Below are 21,844 nucleotides of genomic sequence, written 5' to 3'. Positions count from 1 at the left end.
AATGTAATATGAGCAAAAAATACTCGTGAACCATGAATTCATAACTTTAGAACCTATTTTTTGAACGATGCATGCTACATTTGGATTGGTTTGGGATCCGTGGACTGATGCACTTGCATCTTGAGCATGGAATCAGGGGCCGATGCGTTTCGGTGAATGTTACATCTACATTCTGTAGAATATGGGAGCCACGATGTACTCCAAACCCCTTCAGACAAAAGTCATGCACCGAACAATATGTCAAATGTGATCAGTAGCAGATGAACATGAATGTCAAAACCTTGCCAAGATACTCAAAGATAATGCTGTCAGATTACAATTGGTTTTCAGGAAGATCATAAACCAACATTAGATATTTTTTGAGGAAAGACAATATTAATAACAAGAACTCCATCAAAGCATCTTGTTATCCTTTCTTACACATCCCATGAAAGACAAGACTGGCGACTATAAACATTGTATATGTATAGTTACTATCATTAACCAATTGTTCTAAAAAAAAGCACAACAGTTATTTTAGAGTAGCCTAACTACTTTGATGAAACATATACTATTTACTTACTGTTTCATGTGGCATGGGGTTAAATCCACAGAGGTTGCAGACAGTGTTCTTGCATTCTGTGCAGGTGTTGTAGTTGGGAGGGTCCTTGGAGCCCTTGTTGAGTTCCACCTTGCAGAGTGGACAGGTAGATTGGCCTGCTTTGGGTGCTGGTTGGGAGGATGCTGCTCCCTTTGGAGGAGCTGATGGGGGTTTGTCCACTTTGGCATGTACTGATGGGGGGACATTGGCCTTCTGGGGATGCGCTGCTTTCTTCTCCTCTGCTTTCTGAGCAGCAGGTAGTTTGGTCTCCTTTGCAGGGGGCATCTTGGGGGAGGTCTGGGCCAGTGCAGACATCTTGGGGGAAGCTGGCGGTGTGGTCCGGAGCTCATCCTGAACAACTGATGTTATCAAAGTGGAGGCAGAGCTGAAGATTGACGAGCCAAAGCCAAACATCTTCCCAGACACTGACTCTTCAGGCTTTGAGGAGGCAGACTGAGATTTGGGACCTCCAAAGCCAAATAAGCCTCCTGATTCCTGCTTGGGGGGTTGCTTTGTGGCTGGGAAGGCACTACTCTCCCTACGGCCAGGGCTGGGCTGCTGTGGTTGTTTATGAGGTTCTGATGTTCTCTGGTTCTCCAGTGGAGCCTTCTGAGCAGGCACTGGGCTTGCCGGATTTTGAGTGTCTGCTGCTGTAGCAGCTTCAACTATTGATATATCAGGCTCTGATTTTGGTGCCTCTGCTGAGGGCTGCGGAGGCTGTCCTTGTTGTTGTAGAGTCTTCTGTTGTGGAGGTTGTTGGACAAGTGTTGGAGTCAGTCTGTCCACTGGCTTCTGTTCCTGCTGGCAAACCACTGTCGGGGATACCTCCTTCTTCTGTGACGAGCCTGCTGCTGGGGTCTCTTTCACTGAAGCAGGAGTCATAGACACCTTGGGGGAAGCTGGAGGTGTGGTGCGGTGCTCATCCTGAACAGCTGAGGTGATCAAAGTGGATGCAGAGCTGAAGATAGAGGAGCCAAAGCCAAGCATCTTCCCAGACACTGAGTCTTCAGGCTTTGACTGAGCAGGCTGAGATTTAGCACCACCAAAGCCAAAGAAGCCTCCTGACTCCTGCTTGGGGGGCTGGGCCTGTGGTGGTGGTACAGATTTTGCATAAGAGGCTCCACCTTTTGGAAGCTGTTGTTGAGGCTTCCCAGGCTCTCCTTTCGGTGTCGCTGTTAGAGGCTGACGTTGTTGCTCTTGTTGTTGTGGAGTCTCTTGGTGTGGAGGATGTTGGACAGGGGTTGGAGTTGATTTGTCCACTGGCGTTTTGTCCTGCTGTGAAGCCACTGCTGGAGATAATTCCTTCTGTGGTGACCCTGGTGCTGGGTTCTTCTTCTCTTTCTCTGAAGCAGGAGTCATTGGCTCCTTTAGGGGAGCAGTTTCGAGGTCTGGCTTTGGAGCTTGCTGGGGCTGTACTTGCTGTGATGCCTTTGAAGCAGGCTGTTGCAGTGGAGGAGTTTGCTTTTCTGGCTGCTGTACAGGTGTAGCAGCTCCACTGGTTTTGGGTGATGCTGGAATTGGTTGGTCCACTGGTTTCTGTACAATTATAGGTTCTTGATTCTCCTTCTCAGCCAGAGCAGGTGAAGCTTGTTGATGTTGTGAGGATCCTAGTGGTGGGGTCTCCTCCTTTTTGTCTGCATTTGGTGCTGGGGTTCCAGCGGGAATTGGTGTCTCCTGAGGTACAGTGGGTGGAGTGATCTCTTGTTGGCCTGCCGCAGGTACTGGGATCTCCTCCTTCTGGGGTTTAGCTGGAGCTGGAGTCGGCTTTGGAGATGCAGCAGGTGTGACATTCTCCTTTTGAAGTGCAACAGGTGTAGAGACTATGCTGGGCAACGGTTGGGATTTCATCATGGGAGGTCCTGGGGGTTCCACTGCTCCAAGTGCTCTCTGCATCTGGCAGGTCAGACAGAGCCATTCCTTTACCTGAAAAGAAATAACAGTGTTGATAAAAAAATAACTAAAAATAATAATAATATATCTCATCTTAGTTGCTATTTAAATACTGCATACTACCTGTGACAAACATACAAAACAACTGTCTTATGCTCTAAATCTAAAGATGCTAAAAAAATTTGAATAATTATATCACAGCGTATTAATACAATTCCTTAAGATCTAAAATTAGATCACAACATCTATATAGAGTATCTTCATAGACCTAAAATCCTCATGGTTTTTCCTCTCATTGTTTATGAACCTAATTTTAAAGCCTGATGCATATTCTTAGGATGTGAAGATTTCCCTTTCAAGACGATTCGATACGTATCTAGCTAGACACATGGGCTCCGATGAGATACAATTTCGTTTGAAACAATTTGATGCAATTGGGTTCGCTGGAAAAGATTCAATGAGTTAACAATTGTTGCATACCCACGTTCATTTTAAATTCTAAATCAAATTGTCTGCTGATGGAGAGCTGGGCCTCTCTGAGCTGGATTTGTCGAAGCAGACTCCTCTCTTTCCGTGTGTGTGTGTGTGTGTGCGTGCGAGTGTTTTTAAATTCTCTATATCTATGTTCTATGTACTATGAAGGCATCTGACCTGAGCCATAGGGAGCCTAGGCATATACCACCCCACTACCACTATCAGCAGGGCAATGAAGCATATGTTTTTTGTCCCTCCACTTTGGTTCTGAAATCAACATCACCCACTGATTAACTTGGAATTATTGCAGATCAAGTGTTTGAGCTAGTCATGTATTAATATTGACTGTAAAAAAATAATTGCTGTGGCAAAGCCAATGAATATGTAGCACAACTATGGATTTCACCCCCATCTCAAAACCAGTTGGTTTTGACCATTTTGGAAGTTTTTACTGAGTGAGCTTCTCCTCACGCTAAGGGCATGTCTTGCAAAAGGGATTGGTGGCCTCGTTATGAAATTATCAACTTTACCATGTAAACTCAGCAAAAAAAGAAACGTCCTCTCTGTCAACTGCGTTGATATTCAGCAAAGTTAACATGTGTAAATATTTGTATGTACATAACAAGAATCAACAACTGAGACATAAACTGAACAAGTTCCACAGACATGTGACTAACAGAAATTGAATAATGTGTCCCTGAACAAAGGGGGGGTCAAAATCAATAGTAACAGTCAGTGTCTGGTGTGGCCACCAGCTGCATTAAGTACGGCAGTGCATCTCCTCCTCATGGACTGCACCAGATTTGCCCGTTCTTGCTGTGCAATGTTACCCCACTCTTCCACCAAGGCACCTGAGACAAAACTGCGACTCGTCAGTGAAGACCACTTTTTGCCAGTCCTGTCTGGTCTTGGTTTGTGCCCATAGGCAACGTCGTTGCCGATGATGTCTGGTGAGGAACTGCCTTACAAAAGGCCTACAAGCCCTCAGTCCAGCCTCTCTCAGAATATTGAGGACTGTCAGAGCGCTGATGGAGGGATTGTGCGTTCCTGGTGTAACTCGGGCAGTTGTTGTTGCCATCCTGTACCTGCCCCTCAGGTGTGATGTTCGGATATACTGATCCTGCGCAGGTGTTGTTACACGTGGTATGCCACTGCGAGGATGATCAGCTCTCCTTCCTGTCTCCCTGTAGCACTGTCTTAGGCGTCTCACAGTACGGACATTGCAATTTATTGCCCTGCCACATCTGCAGTCCTCATGCCTCCTTTCAGCATGCCTAAGGCACGTTCACGCAGATGAGCAGGGACCCTGGGCATCTTTCTTTTGGTGTTTTTCAGAGTCAGTAGAAAGGCCTCTTAGTGTCCTAAGTTTTTATAATGGTGACCTTGATTGCCTACCGCCTGTAAGCTGTTAGTGTATTAACGACCGTTCCACAGGTGCATGTTCATAAATTGTTCATGGTTCATTGAACAAGCATGGGAAACAGTGTTCAAACCCTTTACAATGAAGATCTGTGAAGTTATTTGGATTTTTACAAATTATCTTTGAAAGACAGGGTCCTGAAAAAGGGACGTTTCTGTTTTTGCTGAGTTTAAATCTAAAAATGACCATACTGATTGTTTAAAGTAAAACAACCAAAACAAAGCTGGGTAGAGTGTGCAGTTTAAATAGGCTACTAACATTGCCTGGGGTTGTTTGGCATGCAAATTTACTTGTCGATCAATGACTGTCAACACACTTACATGCAGTTCGACACTGAACAAGAGAGGACGCATCAGTTGTTACAAGATAAGAGATATTTTCCGACGGTAGAAAGAATGTAATATGAGCAAAAAATACTCGTGAACCATGAATTCATAACTTTAGAACCTATTTTTTGAACGATGCATGCTACATTTGGATTGGTTTGGGATCCGTGGACTGATGCACTTGCATCTTGAGCATGGAATCAGGGGCCGATGCGTTTCGGTGAATGTTACATCTACATTCTGTAGAATATGGGAGCCACGATGTACTCCAAACCCCTTCAGACAAAAGTCATGCACCGAACAATATGTCAAATGTGATCAGTAGCAGATGAACATGAATGTCAAAACCTTGCCAAGATACTCAAAGATAATGCTGTCAGATTACAATTGGTTTTCAGGAAGATCATAAACCAACATTAGATATTTTTTGAGGAAAGACAATATTAATAACAAGAACTCCATCAAAGCATCTTGTTATCCTTTCTTACACATCCCATGAAAGACAAGACTGGCGACTATAAACATTGTATATGTATAGTTACTATCATTAACCAATTGTTCTAAAAAAAAGCACAACAGTTATTTTAGAGTAGCCTAACTACTTTGATGAAACATATACTATTTACTTACTGTTTCATGTGGCATGGGGTTAAATCCACAGAGGTTGCAGACAGTGTTCTTGCATTCTGTGCAGGTGTTGTAGTTGGGAGGGTCCTTGGAGCCCTTGTTGAGTTCCACCTTGCAGAGTGGACAGGTAGATTGGCCTGCTTTGGGTGCTGGTTGGGAGGATGCTGCTCCCTTTGGAGGAGCTGATGGGGGTTTGTCCACTTTGGCATGTACTGATGGGGGGACATTGGCCTTCTGGGGATGCGCTGCTTTCTTCTCCTCTGCTTTCTGAGCAGCAGGTAGTTTGGTCTCCTTTGCAGGGGGCATCTTGGGGGAGGTCTGGGCCAGTGCAGACATCTTGGGGAAGCTGGCGGTGTGGTCCGGGGCTCGTCCTGAACAACTGATGTTATCAAAGTGGAGGCAGAGCTGAAGATGGACGAGCCAAAGCCAAACATCTTCCCAGACACTGACTCTTCAGGCTTTGAGGAGGCAGACTGAGATTTGGGACCTCCAAAGCCAAATAAGCCTCCTGATTCCTGCTTGGGGGGTTGCTTTGTGGCTGGGAAGGCACTACTCTCCCTACGCCCAGGGCTGGGCTGCTGTGGTGGTTTATGAGGTTCTGATGTTCTCCGGTTCTCCAGTGGAGCCTTCTGAGCAGGCACTGGGCTTGCCGGATTTTGAGTGTCTGCTGCTGTAGCAGCTTCAACTATTGATATATCAGGCTCTGATTTTGGTGCCTCTGCTGAGGGCTGCGGAGGCTGTCCTTGTTGTTGTAGAGTCTTCTGTTGTGGAGGTTGTTGGACAAGTGTTGGAGTCGGTCTGTCCACTGGCTTCTGGTCCTGCTGGCAAACCACTGTCGGGGATACCTCCTTCTTCTCTGTGACGAGCCTGCTGCTGGGGTCTCTTTCACTGAAGCAGGAGTCATAGACACCTTGGGGGAAGCTGGAGGTGTGGTGCGCTCATCCTGAACAGCTGAGGTGATCAACGAGAATAAAATGAACAGTTCCACAGGACATGTTGACTACAGAAATTGAATAATGTGTACTGAACAAAGGGGGTCAATTAATCAATAGTAACAGTCAGTTTGGTGTGGCACCAGTTGCATTAAGTACCGGCAGGCATATCCTCCCTCATGACTGACCAGATTGCCCCCCATTCTTGCTGTGCAATGTTACCCCCTTTCCACCAAGGCACCTGAGACAAAACTGCGAACTGTCAGGAAAGACCACTTTTTGCCAGTCCTGTTGGTCTTGGTTTGTGCCATATGCAAAACGTCGTGCCGATTATGTCTGGTGAGGAAACGCCTTACAAAAGGGCCTACAAGCCTCGGTCCAGCATTTCAGAATATTGAGGGACTGTCAGAGCGCTGAGGGAGGGATTGTGCGTTTCCTGGTGTAACTTCGGGCAGTTGTTGTTGCCATCCTGTACCTGCCCTCAGGTGTGATGTTCGGATATACCGAGTCCTCATGCCTCCTTTCAGCATGCCTAAGGCACGTTCACGCAGATGAGCAGGGACCCTGGGCATCTTTCTTTTGGTGTTTTTCAGAGTCAGTAGAAAGGCCTCTTAGTGTCCTAAGTTTTTATAACGGTGACCTTGATTGCCTACCGCCTGTAAGCTGTTAGTGTATTAACGACCGTTCCACAGGTGCATGTTCATAAATTGTTCATGGTTCATTGAACAAGCATGGGAAACAGTGTTCAAACCCTTTACAATGAAGATCTGTGAAGTTATTTGGATTTTTACAAATTATCTTTGAAAGACAGGGTCCTGAAAAAGGGACGTTTCTGTTTTTGCTGAGTTTAAATCTAAAAATGACCATACTGATTGTTTAAAGTAAAACAACCAAAACAAAGCTGGGTAGAGTGTGCAGTTTAAATAGGCTACTAACATTGCCTGGGGTTGTTGGCATGCAAATTTACTTGTCGATCAATGACTGTCAACACACTTACATGCAGTTCGACACTGAACAAGAGAGGACGCATCAGTTGTTACAAGATAAGAGATATTTTCCGACGGTAGAAAGAATGTAATATGAGCAAAAAATACTCGTGAACCATGAATTCATAACTTTAGAACCTATTTTTTGAACGATGCATGCTACATTTGGATTGGTTTGGGATCCGTGGACTGATGCACTTGCATCTTGAGCATGGAATCAGGGGCCGATGCGTTTCGGTGAATGTTACATCTACATTCTGTAGAATATGGGAGCCACGATGTACTCCAAACCCCTTCAGACAAAAGTCATGCACCGAACAATATGTCAAATGTGATCAGTAGCAGATGAACATGAATGTCAAAACCTTGCCAAGATACTCAAAGATAATGCTGTCAGATTACAATTGGTTTTCAGGAAGATCATAAACCAACATTAGATATTTTTTGAGGAAAGACAATATTAATAACAAGAACTCCATCAAAGCATATTGTTATCCTTTCTTACACATCCCATGAAAGACAAGACTGGCGACTATAAACATTGTATATGTATAGTTACTATCATTAACCAATTTGTTCAAAAAAAAAGCACAACAGTTATTTTAGAGTAGCCTAACTACTTTGATGAAACATATACTATTTACTTACTGTTTCATGTGGCATGGGGTTAAATCCACAGAGGTTGCAGACAGTGTTCTTGCATTCTGTGCAGGTGTTGTAGTTGGGAGGGTCCTTGGAGCCCTTGTTGAGTTCCACCTTGCAGAGTGGACAGGTAGATTGGCCTGCTTTGGGTGCTGGTTGGGAGGATGCTGCTCCCTTTGGAGGAGCTGATGGGGGTTTGTCCACTTTGGCATGTACTGATGGGGGGACATTGGCCTTCTGGGGATGCGCTGCTTTCTTCTCCTCTGCTTTCTGAGCAGCAGGTAGTTTGGTCTCCTTTGCAGGGGGCATCTTGGGGGAGGTCTGGGCCAGTGCAGACATCTTGGGGGAAGCTGGCGGTGTGGTCCGGGGCTCGTCCTGAACAACTGATGTTATCAAAGTGGAGGCAGAGCTGAAGATGGACGAGCCAAAGCCAAACATCTTCCCAGACACTGACTCTTCAGGCTTTGAGGAGGCAGACTGAGATTTGGGACCTCCAAAGCCAAATAAGCCTCCTGATTCCTGCTTGGGGGGTTGCTTTGTGGCTGGGAAGGCACTACTCTCCCTACGCCCAGGGCTGGGCTGCTGTGGTGGTTTATGAGGTTCTGATGTTCTCCGGTTCTCCAGTGGAGCCTTCTGAGCAGGCACTGGGCTTGCCGGATTTTGAGTGTCTGCTGCTGTAGCAGCTTCAACTATTGATATATCAGGCTCTGATTTTGGTGCCTCTGCTGAGGGCTGCGGAGGCTGTCCTTGTTGTTGTAGAGTCTTCTGTTGTGGAGGTTGTTGGACAAGTGTTGGAGTCGGTCTGTCCACTGGCTTCTGGTCCTGCTGGCAAACCACTGTCGGGGATACCTCCTTCTTCTGTGACGAGCCTGCTGCTGGGGTCTCTTTCACTGAAGCAGGAGTCATAGACACCTTGGGGGAAGCTGGAGGTGTGGTGCGGTGCTCATCCTGAACAGCTGAGGTGATCAAAGTGGATGCAGAGCTGAAGATAGAGGAGCCAAAGCCAAGCATCTTCCCAGACACTGAGTCTTCAGGCTTTGACTGAGCAGGCTGAGATTTAGCACCACCAAAGCCAAAGAAGCCTCCTGACTCCTGCTTGGGGGGCTGGGCCTGTGGTGGTGGTACAGATTTTGCATAAGAGGCTCCACCTTTTGGAAGCTGTTGTTGAGGCTTCCCAGGCTCTCCTTTCGGTGTCGCTGTTAGAGGCTGACGTTGTTGCTCTTGTTGTTGTGGAGTCTCTTGGTGTGGAGGATGTTGGACAGGGGTTGGAGTTGATTTGTCCACTGGCGTTTTGTCCTGCTGTGAAGCCACTGCTGGAGATAATTCCTTCTGTGGTGACCCTGGTGCTGGGTTCTTCTTCTCTTTCTCTGAAGCAGGAGTCATTGGCTCCTTTAGGGGAGCAGTTTCGAGGTCTGGCTTTGGAGCTTGCTGGGGCTGTACTTGCTGTGATGCCTTTGAAGCAGGCTGTTGCAGTGGAGGAGTTTGCTTTTCTGGCTGCTGTACAGGTGTAGCAGCTCCACTGGTTTTGGGTGATGCTGGAATTGGTTGGTCCACTGGTTTCTGTACAATTATAGGTTCTTGATTCTCCTTCTCAGCCAGAGCAGGTGAAGCTTGTTGATGTTGTGAGGATCCTAGTGGTGGGGTCTCCTCCTTTTTGTCTGCATTTGGTGCTGGGGTTCCAGCGGGAATTGGTGTCTCCTGAGGTACAGTGGGTGGAGTGATCTCTTGTTGGCCTGCCGCAGGTACTGGGATCTCCTCCTTCTGGGGTTTAGCTGGAGCTGGAGTCGGCTTTGGAGATGCAGCAGGTGTGACATTCTCCTTTTGAAGTGCAACAGGTGTAGAGACTATGCTGGGCAACGGTTGGGATTTCATCATGGGAGGTCCTGGGGGTTCCACTGCTCCAAGTGCTCTCTGCATCTGGCAGGTCAGACAGAGCCATTCCTTTACCTGAAAAGAAATAACAGTGTTGATAAAAAAATAACTAAAAATAATAATAATATATCTCATCTTAGTTGCTATTTAAATACTGCATACTACCTGTGACAAACATACAAAACAACTGTCTTATGCTCTAAATCTAAAGATGCTAAAAAAATTAGAATAATTATATCACAGCGTATTAATACAATTCCTTAAGATCTAAAATTAGATCACAACATCTATATAGAGTATCTTCATAGACCTAAAATCCTCATGGTTTTTCCTCTCATTGTTTATGAACCTAATTTTAAAGCCTGATGCATATTCTTAGGATGTGAAGATTTCCCTTTCAAGACGATTCGATACGTATCTAGCTAGACACATGGGCTCCGATGAGATACAATTTCGTTTGAAACAATTTGATGCAATTGGGTTCGCTGGAAAAGATTCAATGAGTTAACAATTGTTGCATACCCACGTTCATTTTAAATTCTAAATCAAATTGTCTGCTGATGGAGAGCTGGGCCTCTCTGAGCTGGATTTGTCGAAGCAGACTCCTCTCTTTCCGTGTGTGTGTGTGTGTGTGCGTGCGAGTGTTTTTAAATTCTGTATATCTATGTTCTATGTACTATGAAGGCATCTGACCTGAGCCATAGGGAGCCTAGGCATATACCACCCCACTACCACTATCAGCAGGGCAATGAAGCATATGTTTTTTGTCCCTCCACTTTGGTTCTGAAATCAACATCACCCACTGATTAACTTGGAATTATTGCAGATTAAGTGTTTGAGCTAGTCATGTATTAATATTGACTGTAAAAAAATAATTGCTGTGGCAAAGCCAATGAATATGTAGCACAACTATGGATTTCACCCCCATCTCAAAACCAGTTGGTTTTGACCATTTTGGAAGTTTTTACTGAGTGAGCTTCTCCTCACGCTAAGGGCATGTCTTGCAAAAGGGATTGGTGGCCTCGTTATGAAATTATCAACTTTACCATGTAAACTCAGCAAAAAAAGAAACGTCCTCTCTGTCAACTGCGTTGATATTCAGCAAAGTTAACATGTGTAAATATTTGTATGTACATAACAAGAATCAACAACTGAGACATAAACTGAACAAGTTCCACAGACATGTGACTAACAGAAATTGAATAATGTGTCCCTGAACAAAGGGGGGGTCAAAATCAATAGTAACAGTCAGTGTCTGGTGTGGCCACCAGCTGCATTAAGTACGGCAGTGCATCTCCTCCTCATGGACTGCACCAGATTTGCCCGTTCTTGCTGTGAAATGTTACCCCACTCTTCCACCAAGGCACCTGAGACAAAACTGCGACTCGTCAGTGAAGACCACTTTTTGCCAGTCCTGTCTGGTCTTGGTTTGTGCCCATAGGCAACGTCGTTGCCGATGATGTCTGGTGAGGAACTGCCTTACAAAAGGCCTACAAGCCCTCAGTCCAGCCTCTCTCAGAATATTGAGGACTGTCAGAGCGCTGATGGAGGGATTGTGCGTTCCTGGTGTAACTCGGGCAGTTGTTGTTGCCATCCTGTACCTGCCCCTCAGGTGTGATGTTCGGATATACCGAGTCCTCATGCTACCTTTCAGCATGCCTAAGGCACGTTCACGCAGATGAGCAGGGACCCTGGGCATCTTTCTTTTGGTGTTTTTCAGAGTCAGTAGAAAGGCCTCTTAGTGTCCTAAGTTTTTATAACGGTGACCTTGATTGCCTACCGCCTGTAAGCTGTTAGTGTATTAACGACCGTTCCACAGGTGCATGTTCATAAATTGTTCATGGTTCATTGAACAAGCATGGGAAACAGTGTTCAAACCCTTTACAATGAAGATCTGTGAAGTTATTTGGATTTTTACAAATTATCTTTGAAAGACAGGGTCCTGAAAAAGGGACGTTTCTGTTTTTGCTGAGTTTAAATCTAAAAATGACCATACTGATTGTTTAAAGTAAAACAACCAAAACAAAGCTGGGTAGAGTGTGCAGTTTAAATAGGCTACTAACATTGCCTGGGGTTGTTTGGCATGCAAATTTACTTGTCGATCAATGACTGTCAACACACTTACATGCAGTTCGACACTGAACAAGAGAGGACGCATCAGTTGTTACAAGATAAGAGATATTTTCCGACGGTAGAAAGAATGTAATATGAGCAAAAAATACTCGTGAACCATGAATTCATAACTTTAGAACCTATTTTTTGAACGATGCATGCTACATTTGGATTGGTTTGGGATCCGTGGACTGATGCACTTGCATCTTGAGCATGGAATCAGGGGCCGATGCGTTTCGGTGAATGTTACATCTACATTCTGTAGAATATGGGAGCCACGATGTACTCCAAACCCCTTCAGACAAAAGTCATGCACCGAACAATATGTCAAATGTGATCAGTAGCAGATGAACATGAATGTCAAAACCTTGCCAAGATACTCAAAGATAATGCTGTCAGATTACAATTGGTTTTCAGGAAGATCATAAACCAACATTAGATATTTTTTGAGGAAAGACAATATTAATAACAAGAACTCCATCAAAGCATCTTGTTATCCTTTCTTACACATCCCATGAAAGACAAGACTGGCGACTATAAACATTGTATATGTATAGTTACTATCATTAACCAATTGTTCAAAAAAAAAGCACAACAGTTATTTTAGAGTAGCCTAACTACTTTGATGAAACATATACTATTTACTTACTGTTTCATGTGGCATGGGGTTAAATCCACAGAGGTTGCAGACAGTGTTCTTGCATTCTGTGCAGGTGTTGTAGTTGGGAGGGTCCTTGGAGCCCTTGTTGAGTTCCACCTTGCAGAGTGGACAGGTAGATTGGCCTGCTTTGGGTGCTGGTTGGGAGGATGCTGCTCCCTTTGGAGGAGCTGATGGGGGTTTGTCCACTTTGGCATGTACTGATGGGGGGACATTGGCCTTCTGGGGATGCGCTGCTTTCTTCTCCTCTGCTTTCTGAGCAGCAGGTAGTTTGGTCTCCTTTGCAGGGGGCATCTTGGGGGAGGTCTGGGCCAGTGCAGACATCTTGGGGGAAGCTGGCGGTGTGGTCCGGGGCTCGTCCTGAACAACTGATGTTATCAAAGTGGAGGCAGAGCTGAAGATGGACGAGCCAAAGCCAAACATCTTCCCAGACACTGACTCTTCAGGCTTTGAGGAGGCAGACTGAGATTTGGGACCTCCAAAGCCAAATAAGCCTCCTGATTCCTGCTTGGGGGGTTGCTTTGTGGCTGGGAAGGCACTACTCTCCCTACGCCCAGGGCTGGGCTGCTGTGGTGGTTTATGAGGTTCTGATGTTCTCCGGTTCTCCAGTGGAGCCTTCTGAGCAGGCACTGGGCTTGCCGGATTTTGAGTGTCTGCTGCTGTAGCAGCTTCAACTATTGATATATCAGGCTCTGATTTTGGTGCCTCTGCTGAGGGCTGCGGAGGCTGTCCTTGTTGTTGTAGAGTCTTCTGTTGTGGAGGTTGTTGGACAAGTGTTGGAGTCGGTCTGTCCACTGGCTTCTGGTCCTGCTGGCAAACCACTGTCGGGGATACCTCCTTCTTCTGTGACGAGCCTGCTGCTGGGGTCTCTTTCACTGAAGCAGGAGTCATAGACACCTTGGGGGAAGCTGGAGGTGTGGTGCGGTGCTCATCCTGAACAGCTGAGGTGATCAAAGTGGATGCAGAGCTGAAGATAGAGGAGCCAAAGCCAAGCATCTTCCCAGACACTGAGTCTTCAGGCTTTGACTGAGCAGGCTGAGATTTAGCACCACCAAAGCCAAAGAAGCCTCCTGACTCCTGCTTGGGGGGCTGGGCCTGTGGTGGTGGTACAGATTTTGGAAGCTGTTGTTGAGGCTTCCCAGGCTCTCCTTTCGGTGTCGCTGTTAGAGGCTGACGTTGTTGCTCTTGTTGTTGTGGAGTCTCTTGGTGTGGAGGATGTTGGACAGGGGTTGGAGTTGATTTGTCCACTGGCGTTTTGTCCTGCTGTGAAGCCACTGCTGGAGATAATTCCTTCTGTGGTGACCCTGGTGCTGGGTTCTTCTTCTCTTTCTCTGAAGCAGGAGTCATTGGCTCCTTTAGGGGAGCAGTTTCGAGGTCTGGCTTTGGAGCTTGCTGGGGCTGTACTTGCTGTGATGCCTTTGAAGCAGGCTGTTGCAGTGGAGGAGTTTGCTTTTCTGGCTGCTGTACAGGTGTAGCAGCTCCACTGGTTTTGGGTGATGCTGGAATTGGTTGGTCCACTGGTTTCTGTACAATTATAGGTTCTTGATTCTCCTTCTCAGCCAGAGCAGGTGAAGCTTGTTGATGTTGTGAGGATCCTAGTGGTGGGGTCTCCTCCTTTTTGTCTGCATTTGGTGCTGGGGTTCCAGCGGGAATTGGTGTCTCCTGAGGTACAGTGGGTGGAGTGATCTCTTGTTGGCCTGCCGCAGGTACTGGGATCTCCTCCTTCTGGGGTTTAGCTGGAGCTGGAGTCGGCTTTGGAGATGCAGCAGGTGTGACATTCTCCTTTTGAAGTGCAACAGGTGTAGAGACTATGCTGGGCAACGGTTGGGATTTCATCATGGGAGGTCCTGGGGGTTCCACTGCTCCAAGTGCTCTCTGCATCTGGCAGGTCAGACAGAGCCATTCCTTTACCTGAAAAGAAATAACAGTGTTGATAAAAAAATAACTAAAAATAATAATAATATATCTCATCTTAGTTGCTATTTAAATACTGCATACTACCTGTGACAAACATACAAAACAACTGTCTTATGCTCTAAATCTAAAGATGCTAAAAAAATTGAATAATTATATCACAGCGTATTAATACAATTCCTTAAGATCTAAAATTAGATCACAACATCTATATAGAGTATCTTCATAGACCTAAAATCCTCATGGTTTTTCCTCTCATTGTTTATGAACCTAATTTTAAAGCCTGATGCATATTCTTAGGATGTGAATATTTCCCTTTCAAGACGATTCGATACGTATCTAGCTAGACACATGGGCTCCGATGAGATACAATTTCGTTTGAAACAATTTGATGCAATTGGGTTCGCTGGAAAAGATTCAATGAGTTAACAATTGTTGCATACCCACGTTCATTTTAAATTCTAAATCAAATTGTCTGCTGATGGAGAGCTGGGCCTCTCTGAGCTGGATTTGTCGAAGCAGACTCCTCTCTTTCCGTGTGTGTGTGTGTGTGTGCGTGCGAGTGTTTTTAAATTCTGTATATCTATGTTCTATGTACTATGAAGGCATCTGACCTGAGCCATAGGGAGCCTAGGCATATACCACCCCACTACCACTATCAGCAGGGCAATGAAGCATATGTTTTTTGTCCCTCCACTTTGGTTCTGAAATCAACATCACCCACTGATTAACTTGGAATTATTGCAGATTAAGTGTTTGAGCTAGTCATGTATTAATATTGACTGTAAAAAAATAATTGCTGTGGCAAAGCCAATGAATATGTAGCACAACTATGGATTTCACCCCCATCTCAAAACCAGTTGGTTTTGACCATTTTGGAAGTTTTTACTGAGTGAGCTTCTCCTCACGCTAAGGGCATGTCTTGCAAAAGGGATTGGTGGCCTCGTTATGAAATTATCAACTTTACCATGTAAACTCAGCAAAAAAAGAAACGTCCTCTCTGTCAACTGCGTTGATATTCAGCAAAGTTAACATGTGTAAATATTTGTATGTACATAACAAGAATCAACAACTGAGACATAAACTGAACAAGTTCCACAGACATGTGACTAACAGAAATTGAATAATGTGTCCCTGAACAAAGGGGGGGTCAAAATCAATAGTAACAGTCAGTGTCTGGTGTGGCCACCAGCTGCATTAAGTACGGCAGTGCATCTCCTCCTCATGGACTGCACCAGATTTGCCCGTTCTTGCTGTGCAATGTTACCCCACTCTTCCACCAAGGCACCTGAGACAAAACTGCGACTCGTCAGTGAAGACCACTTTTTGCCAGTCCTGTCTGGTCTTGGTTTGTGCCCATAGGCAACGTCGTTGCCGATGATGTCTGGTGAGGAACTGCCTTACAAAAGGCCTACAAGCCCTCAGTCCAGCCTCTCTCAGAATATTGAGGACTGTCAGAGCGCTGATGGAGGGATTGTGCGTTCCTGGTGTAACTCGGGCAGTTGTTGTTGCCATCCTGTACCTGCCCCTCAGGTGTGATGTTCGGATATACCGAGTCCTCATGCCTCCTTTCAGCATGCCTAAGGCACGTTCACGCAGATGAGCAGGGACCCTGGGCATCTTTCTTTTGGTGTTTTTCAGAGTCAGTAGAAAGGCCTCTTAGTGTCCTAAGTTTTTATAACGGTGACCTTGATTGCCTACCGCCTGTAAGCTGTTAGTGTATTAACGACCGTTCCACAGGTGCATGTTCATAAATTGTTCATGGTTCATTGAACAAGCATGGGAAACAGTGTTCAAACCCTTTACAATGAAGATCTGTGAAGTTATTTGGATTTTTACAAATTATCTTTGAAAGACAGGGTCCTGAAAAAGGGACGTTTCTGTTTTTGCTGAGTTTAAATCTAAAAATGACCATACTGATTGTTTAAAGTAAAACAACCAAAACAAAGCTGGGTAGAGTGTGCAGTTTAAATAGGCTACTAACATTGCCTGGGGTTGTTTGGCATGCAAATTTACTTGTCGATCAATGACTGTCAACACACTTACATGCAGTTCGACACTGAACAAGAGAGGACGCATCAGTTGTTACAAGATAAGAGATATTTTCCGACGGTAGAAAGAATGTAATATGAGCAAAAAATACTCGTGAACCATGAATTCATAACTTTAGAACCTATTTTTTGAACGATGCATGCTACATTTGGATTGGTTTGGGATCCGTGGACTGATGCACTTGCATCTTGAGCATGGAATCAGGGGCCGATGCGTTTCGGTGAATGTTACATCTACATTCTGTAGAATATGGGAGCCACGATGTACTCCAAACCCCTTCAGACAAAAGTCATGCACCGAACAATATGTCAAATGTGATCAGTAGCAGATGAACATGAATGTCAAAACCTTGCCAAGATACTCAAAGATAATGCTGTCAGATTACAATTGGTTTTCAGGAAGATCATAAACCAACATTAGATATTTTTTGAGGAAAGACAATATTAATAACAAGAACTCCATCAAAGCATATTGTTATCCTTTCTTACACATCCCATGAAAGACAAGACTGGCGACTATAAACATTGTATATGTATAGTTACTATCATTAACCAATTTGTTCAAAAAAAAAGCACAACAGTTATTTTAGAGTAGCCTAACTACTTTGATGAAACATATACTATTTACTTACTGTTTCATGTGGCATGGGGTTAAATCCACAGAGGTTGCAGACAGTGTTCTTGCATTCTGTGCAGGTGTTGTAGTTGGGAGGGTCCTTGGAGCCCTTGTTGAGTTCCACCTTGCAGAGTGGACAGGTAGATTGGCCTGCTTTGGGTGCTGGTTGGGAGGATGCTGCTCCCTTTGGAGGAGCTGATGGGGGTTTGTCCACTTTGGCATGTACTGATGGGGGGACATTGGCCTTCTGGGGATGCGCTGCTTTCTTCTCCTCTGCTTTCTGAGCAGCAGGTAGTTTGGTCTCCTTTGCAGGGGGCATCTTGGGGGAGGTCTGGGCCAGTGCAGACATCTTGGGGGAAGCTGGCGGTGTGGTCCGGGGCTCGTCCTGAACAACTGATGTTATCAAAGTGGAGGCAGAGCTGAAGATGGACGAGCCAAAGCCAAACATCTTCCCAGACACTGACTCTTCAGGCTTTGAGGAGGCAGACTGAGATTTGGGACCTCCAAAGCCAAATAAGCCTCCTGATTCCTGCTTGGGGGGTTGCTTTGTGGCTGGGAAGGCACTACTCTCCCTACGCCCAGGGCTGGGCTGCTGTGGTGGTTTATGAGGTTCTGATGTTCTCCGGTTCTCCAGTGGAGCCTTCTGAGCAGGCACTGGGCTTGCCGGATTTTGAGTGTCTGCTGCTGTAGCAGCTTCAACTATTGATATATCAGGCTCTGATTTTGGTGCCTCTGCTGAGGGCTGCGGAGGCTGTCCTTGTTGTTGTAGAGTCTTCTGTTGTGGAGGTTGTTGGACAAGTGTTGGAGTCGGTCTGTCCACTGGCTTCTGGTCCTGCTGGCAAACCACTGTCGGGGATACCTCCTTCTTCTGTGACGAGCCTGCTGCTGGGGTCTCTTTCACTGAAGCAGGAGTCATAGACACCTTGGGGGAAGCTGGAGGTGTGGTGCGGTGCTCATCCTGAACAGCTGAGGTGATCAAAGTGGATGCAGAGCTGAAGATAGAGGAGCCAAAGCCAAGCATCTTCCCAGACACTGAGTCTTCAGGCTTTGACTGAGCAGGCTGAGATTTAGCACCACCAAAGCCAAAGAAGCCTCCTGACTCCTGCTTGGGGGGCTGGGCCTGTGGTGGTGGTACAGATTTTGCATAAGAGGCTCCACCTTTTGGAAGCTGTTGTTGAGGCTTCCCAGGCTCTCCTTTCGGTGTCGCTGTTAGAGGCTGACGTTGTTGCTCTTGTTGTTGTGGAGTCTCTTGGTGTGGAGGATGTTGGACAGGGGTTGGAGTTGATTTGTCCACTGGCGTTTTGTCCTGCTGTGAAGCCACTGCTGGAGATAATTCCTTCTGTGGTGACCCTGGTGCTGGGTTCTTCTTCTCTTTCTCTGAAGCAGGAGTCATTGGCTCCTTTAGGGGAGCAGTTTCGAGGTCTGGCTTTGGAGCTTGCTGGGGCTGTACTTGCTGTGATGCCTTTGAAGCAGGCTGTTGCAGTGGAGGAGTTTGCTTTTCTGGCTGCTGTACAGGTGTAGCAGCTCCACTGGTTTTGGGTGTTGCTGGAATTGGTTGGTCCACTGGTTTCTGTACAATTATAGGTTCTTGATTCTCCTTCTCAGCCAGAGCAGGTGAAGCTTGTTTATGTTGTGAGGATCCTAGTGGTGGGGTCTCCTCCTTTTTGTCTGCATTTGGTGCTGGGGTTCCAGCGGGAATTGGTGTCTCCTGAGGTACAGTGGGTGGAGTGATCTCTTGTTGGCCAGCCGCAGGTACTGGGATCTCCTCCTTCTGGGGTTTAGCTGGAGCTGGAGTCGGCTTTGGAGATGCAGCAGGTGTGACATTCTCCTTTTGAAGTGCAACAGGTGTAGAGACTATGCTGGGCAACGGTTGGGATTTCATCATGGGAGGTCCTGGGGGTTCCACTGCTCCAAGTGCTCTCTGCATCTGGCAGGTCAGACAGAGCCATTCCTTTACCTGAAAAAAAAGAACAGTGTTGATAAAAAAATAACTAAAAATAATAATAATATATCTCATCTTAGTTGCTATTTAAATACTGCATACTACCTGTGACAAACATACAAAACAACTGTCTTATGCTCTAATTCTAAAGATGCTAAAAAAATTGAATAACTATATCCCAGCGTATTAATACAATTCCTTAAGATCTCTAATTAGATCACAACATCTATATAGAGTGTCTTCATAGACCTAAAATCCTCATGGTTTTTCCTCTCATTGTTTGTGAACCTAATTTTAAAGCTTGATGCATATTCTCAGGATGTGAATATTTCCCTTTCAAGACGATTCGATACGTATCTAGCTAGACACATGGGCTCCGATGAGATACAATTTAGTTTGAAACAATTTGATGCAATTGGGTTCGCTGGAAAAGATTCAATGAGTTAACAATTGTTGCATACACACATTCATTTTAAATTCTAAATTCAAATTGTCTGCTGATGGAGAGCTGGGCCTCTCTGAGCTGGATATGTCGAAGCAGACTCCTCTCTTTCCGTGTGTGTGTGTGTGTGTGTGTGTGTGTGTGTGTGTGTGTGTGTGTGTGTGTGTGTGTGTGTGTGTGTGTGTGTGTGTGTGTGTGTGTGTGTGTGTGTGTGTGTGTGTGTGTGTGTGTGTGTGTGTGTGTGTGTGTGTGTGAGGGAGAGTATGTGTGTGTGTGTGTGCGTGCGAGTGTTTTTAAATTCTGTATATCTATGTTCTATGTACTATGAAGGCATCTGACCTGAGCCATAGGGAGCCTAGGCATATACCACCCCACTACCACTATCAGCAGGGCAATGAAGCATATGTTTTTTGTCCCTCCACTTTGGTTCTGAAATCAACATCACCCACTGATTAACTTGGAATTATTGCAGATCAAGTGTTTGAGCTAGTCATGTATTAATATTGACTGTAAAAAAATAATTGCTGTGGCAAAGCCAATGAATATGTAGCACAACTATGGATTTCACCCCCATCTCAAAACCAGTTGGTTTTGACCATTTTGGAAGTTTTTACTGAGTGAGCTTCTCCTCACGCTAAGGGCATGTCTTGCAAAAGGGATTGGTGGCCTCGTTATGAAATTATCAACTTTACCATGTAAACTCAGCAAAAAAAGAAACGTCCTCTCTGTCAACTGCGTTGATATTCAGCAAAGTTAACATGTGTAAATATTTGTATGTACATAACAAGAATCAACAACTGAGACATAAACTGAACAAGTTCCACAGACATGTGACTAACAGAAATGGAATAATGTGTCCCTGAACAAATCAAATCAAATTTCAAATCAAATCAAATTTATTTATATAGCCCTTCGTACATCAGCTGATATCTCAAAGTGCTGTACAGAAACCCAGCCTAAAACCCCAAACAGCAAGCAATGCAGGTGTAGAAGCACGGGGGGGTCAAAAGGGGGGGTCAAAATCAATAGTAACAGTCAGTGTCTGGTGTGGCCACCAGCTGCATTAAGTACGGCAGTGCATCTCCTCCTCATGGACTGCACCAGATTTGCCCATTCTTGCTGTGAGATGTTACCCCACTCTTCCACCAAGGCACCTGCATGTTCCCGGACATTACTGGGGGGAATGGCCCTAGCCCTCACCCTCCGATCCAACAGTTCCCAGACGTGCTCAATGGGATTGAGATCCAGGATCTTTCCTGGCCATGGCAGAACACTGACATTCCTGTCTTGCAGGAAATCATGCATAGAACGAGCAGTATGGCTGGAGGCATTGTCATGCTGGAGGGTCATGTCAGGATGAGCCTGCAGGAAGGGTACCACATGAGGGAGGAGGATGTCTTCCCTGTAACGCACAGCGTTGAGATTGCCTGCAATGACAACAAGCTCAGTCCGATCATGCTGTGACACACTGCCCCAAACCATGACGGACCCTTCACCTCCAAATCGATCCCGCTCCAGAGTACGGGCCTTGGTGTAACGCTCGTTCCTTCGACGATAAACGCAAATCCGACCATCACCCCTGGTAAGACAATACTGCCACTCGTCAGTGAAGACCACTTTTTGCCAGTCCTGTCTGGTCCAGCGACGCTGGGTTTGTGCCCATAGGCAACGTTGTTGCCGATGATGTCTGGTGAGGAACTGCCTTACAACAGGCCTACAAGCCCTCAGTCCAACCTCTCTCAGAATATTGAGGACTGTCAGAGCGCTGATGGAGGGATTGTGCGTTCCTGGTGTAACTCGGGCAGTTGTTGTTGCCATCCTGTACCTGCCCCTCAGGTGTGATGTTCGGATATACCGATCCTGCGCAGGTGTTGTTACACGTGGTATGCCACTGCGAGGATAATCAGCTCTCCTTCCTGTCTCCCTGTAGCACTGTCTTAGGCGTCTCACAGTACGGACATTGCAATTTATTGCCCTGCCACATCTGCAGTCCTCATGCCTCCTTGCAGCATGCCTAAGGCACGTTCACGCAGATGAGCAGGGACCCTGGGCATCTTTCTTTTGGTGTTTTTCAGAGTCAGTAGAAAGGCCTCTTAGTGTCCTAAGTTTTTATAACGGTGACCTTGATTGCCTACCGCCTGTAAGCTGTTAGTGTATTAACGACCGTTCCACAGGTGCATGTTCATAAATTGTTCATGGTTCATTGAACAAGCATGGGAAACAGTGTTCAAACCCTTTACAATGAAGATCTGTGAAGTTATTTGGATTTTTACTAATTATCTTTGAAAGACAGGGTCCTGAAAAAGGGACGTTTCTGTTTTTGCTGAGTTTAAATCTAAAAATGACCATACTGATTGTTT

The 21,844-nt window shown here is 45.7% G+C and overlaps 2 protein-coding genes across 5 annotated transcripts in view; both read right to left on the bottom strand.

The window, feature by feature from the left end:
* The window catches only part of LOC109866960 (protein piccolo), a 99,097-nt gene extending 93,431 nt beyond the window's left edge, over positions 1 to 5,666 (bottom strand). For all 4 annotated transcript variants that reach the window (XM_031801422.1, XM_031801423.1, XM_031801424.1 and 1 more), the window contains exons 1-2: positions 5,321 to 5,666; positions 563 to 2,503 (exon numbers count right to left, since the gene is read on the bottom strand). In XM_031801422.1, coding sequence (XP_031657282.1) covers positions 563 to 2,503; positions 5,321 to 5,653 — 2,274 coding nt within the window. In that variant the 5' untranslated portion in view covers positions 5,654 to 5,666. The remainder of the gene's footprint in view (positions 1 to 562; positions 2,504 to 5,320) is intronic.
* Positions 5,667 to 7,841: 2,175 nt separating this feature from the next.
* LOC116356398 (mucin-2-like) overlaps positions 7,842 to 21,844 on the bottom strand; it is a 52,251-nt gene continuing 38,248 nt past the window's right edge. Inside the window, exons 11-13 of the mRNA XM_031802199.1 lie at positions 17,117 to 19,057; positions 12,511 to 14,430; positions 7,842 to 9,824 (exon numbers count right to left, since the gene is read on the bottom strand). Coding sequence (XP_031658059.1) covers positions 7,872 to 9,824; positions 12,511 to 14,430; positions 17,117 to 19,057 — 5,814 coding nt within the window. The 3' untranslated portion in view covers positions 7,842 to 7,871. The remainder of the gene's footprint in view (positions 9,825 to 12,510; positions 14,431 to 17,116; positions 19,058 to 21,844) is intronic.

The sequence above is a fragment of the Oncorhynchus kisutch genome, linkage group LG22 (assembly GCF_002021735.2).
Source record: "Oncorhynchus kisutch isolate 150728-3 linkage group LG22, Okis_V2, whole genome shotgun sequence".
Taxonomy (NCBI): Eukaryota; Metazoa; Chordata; class Actinopteri; order Salmoniformes; family Salmonidae; genus Oncorhynchus; species Oncorhynchus kisutch.
Note: the sequence above shows the minus strand (reverse complement) of the source record. Positions and strands in the feature narration are given on the sequence as shown.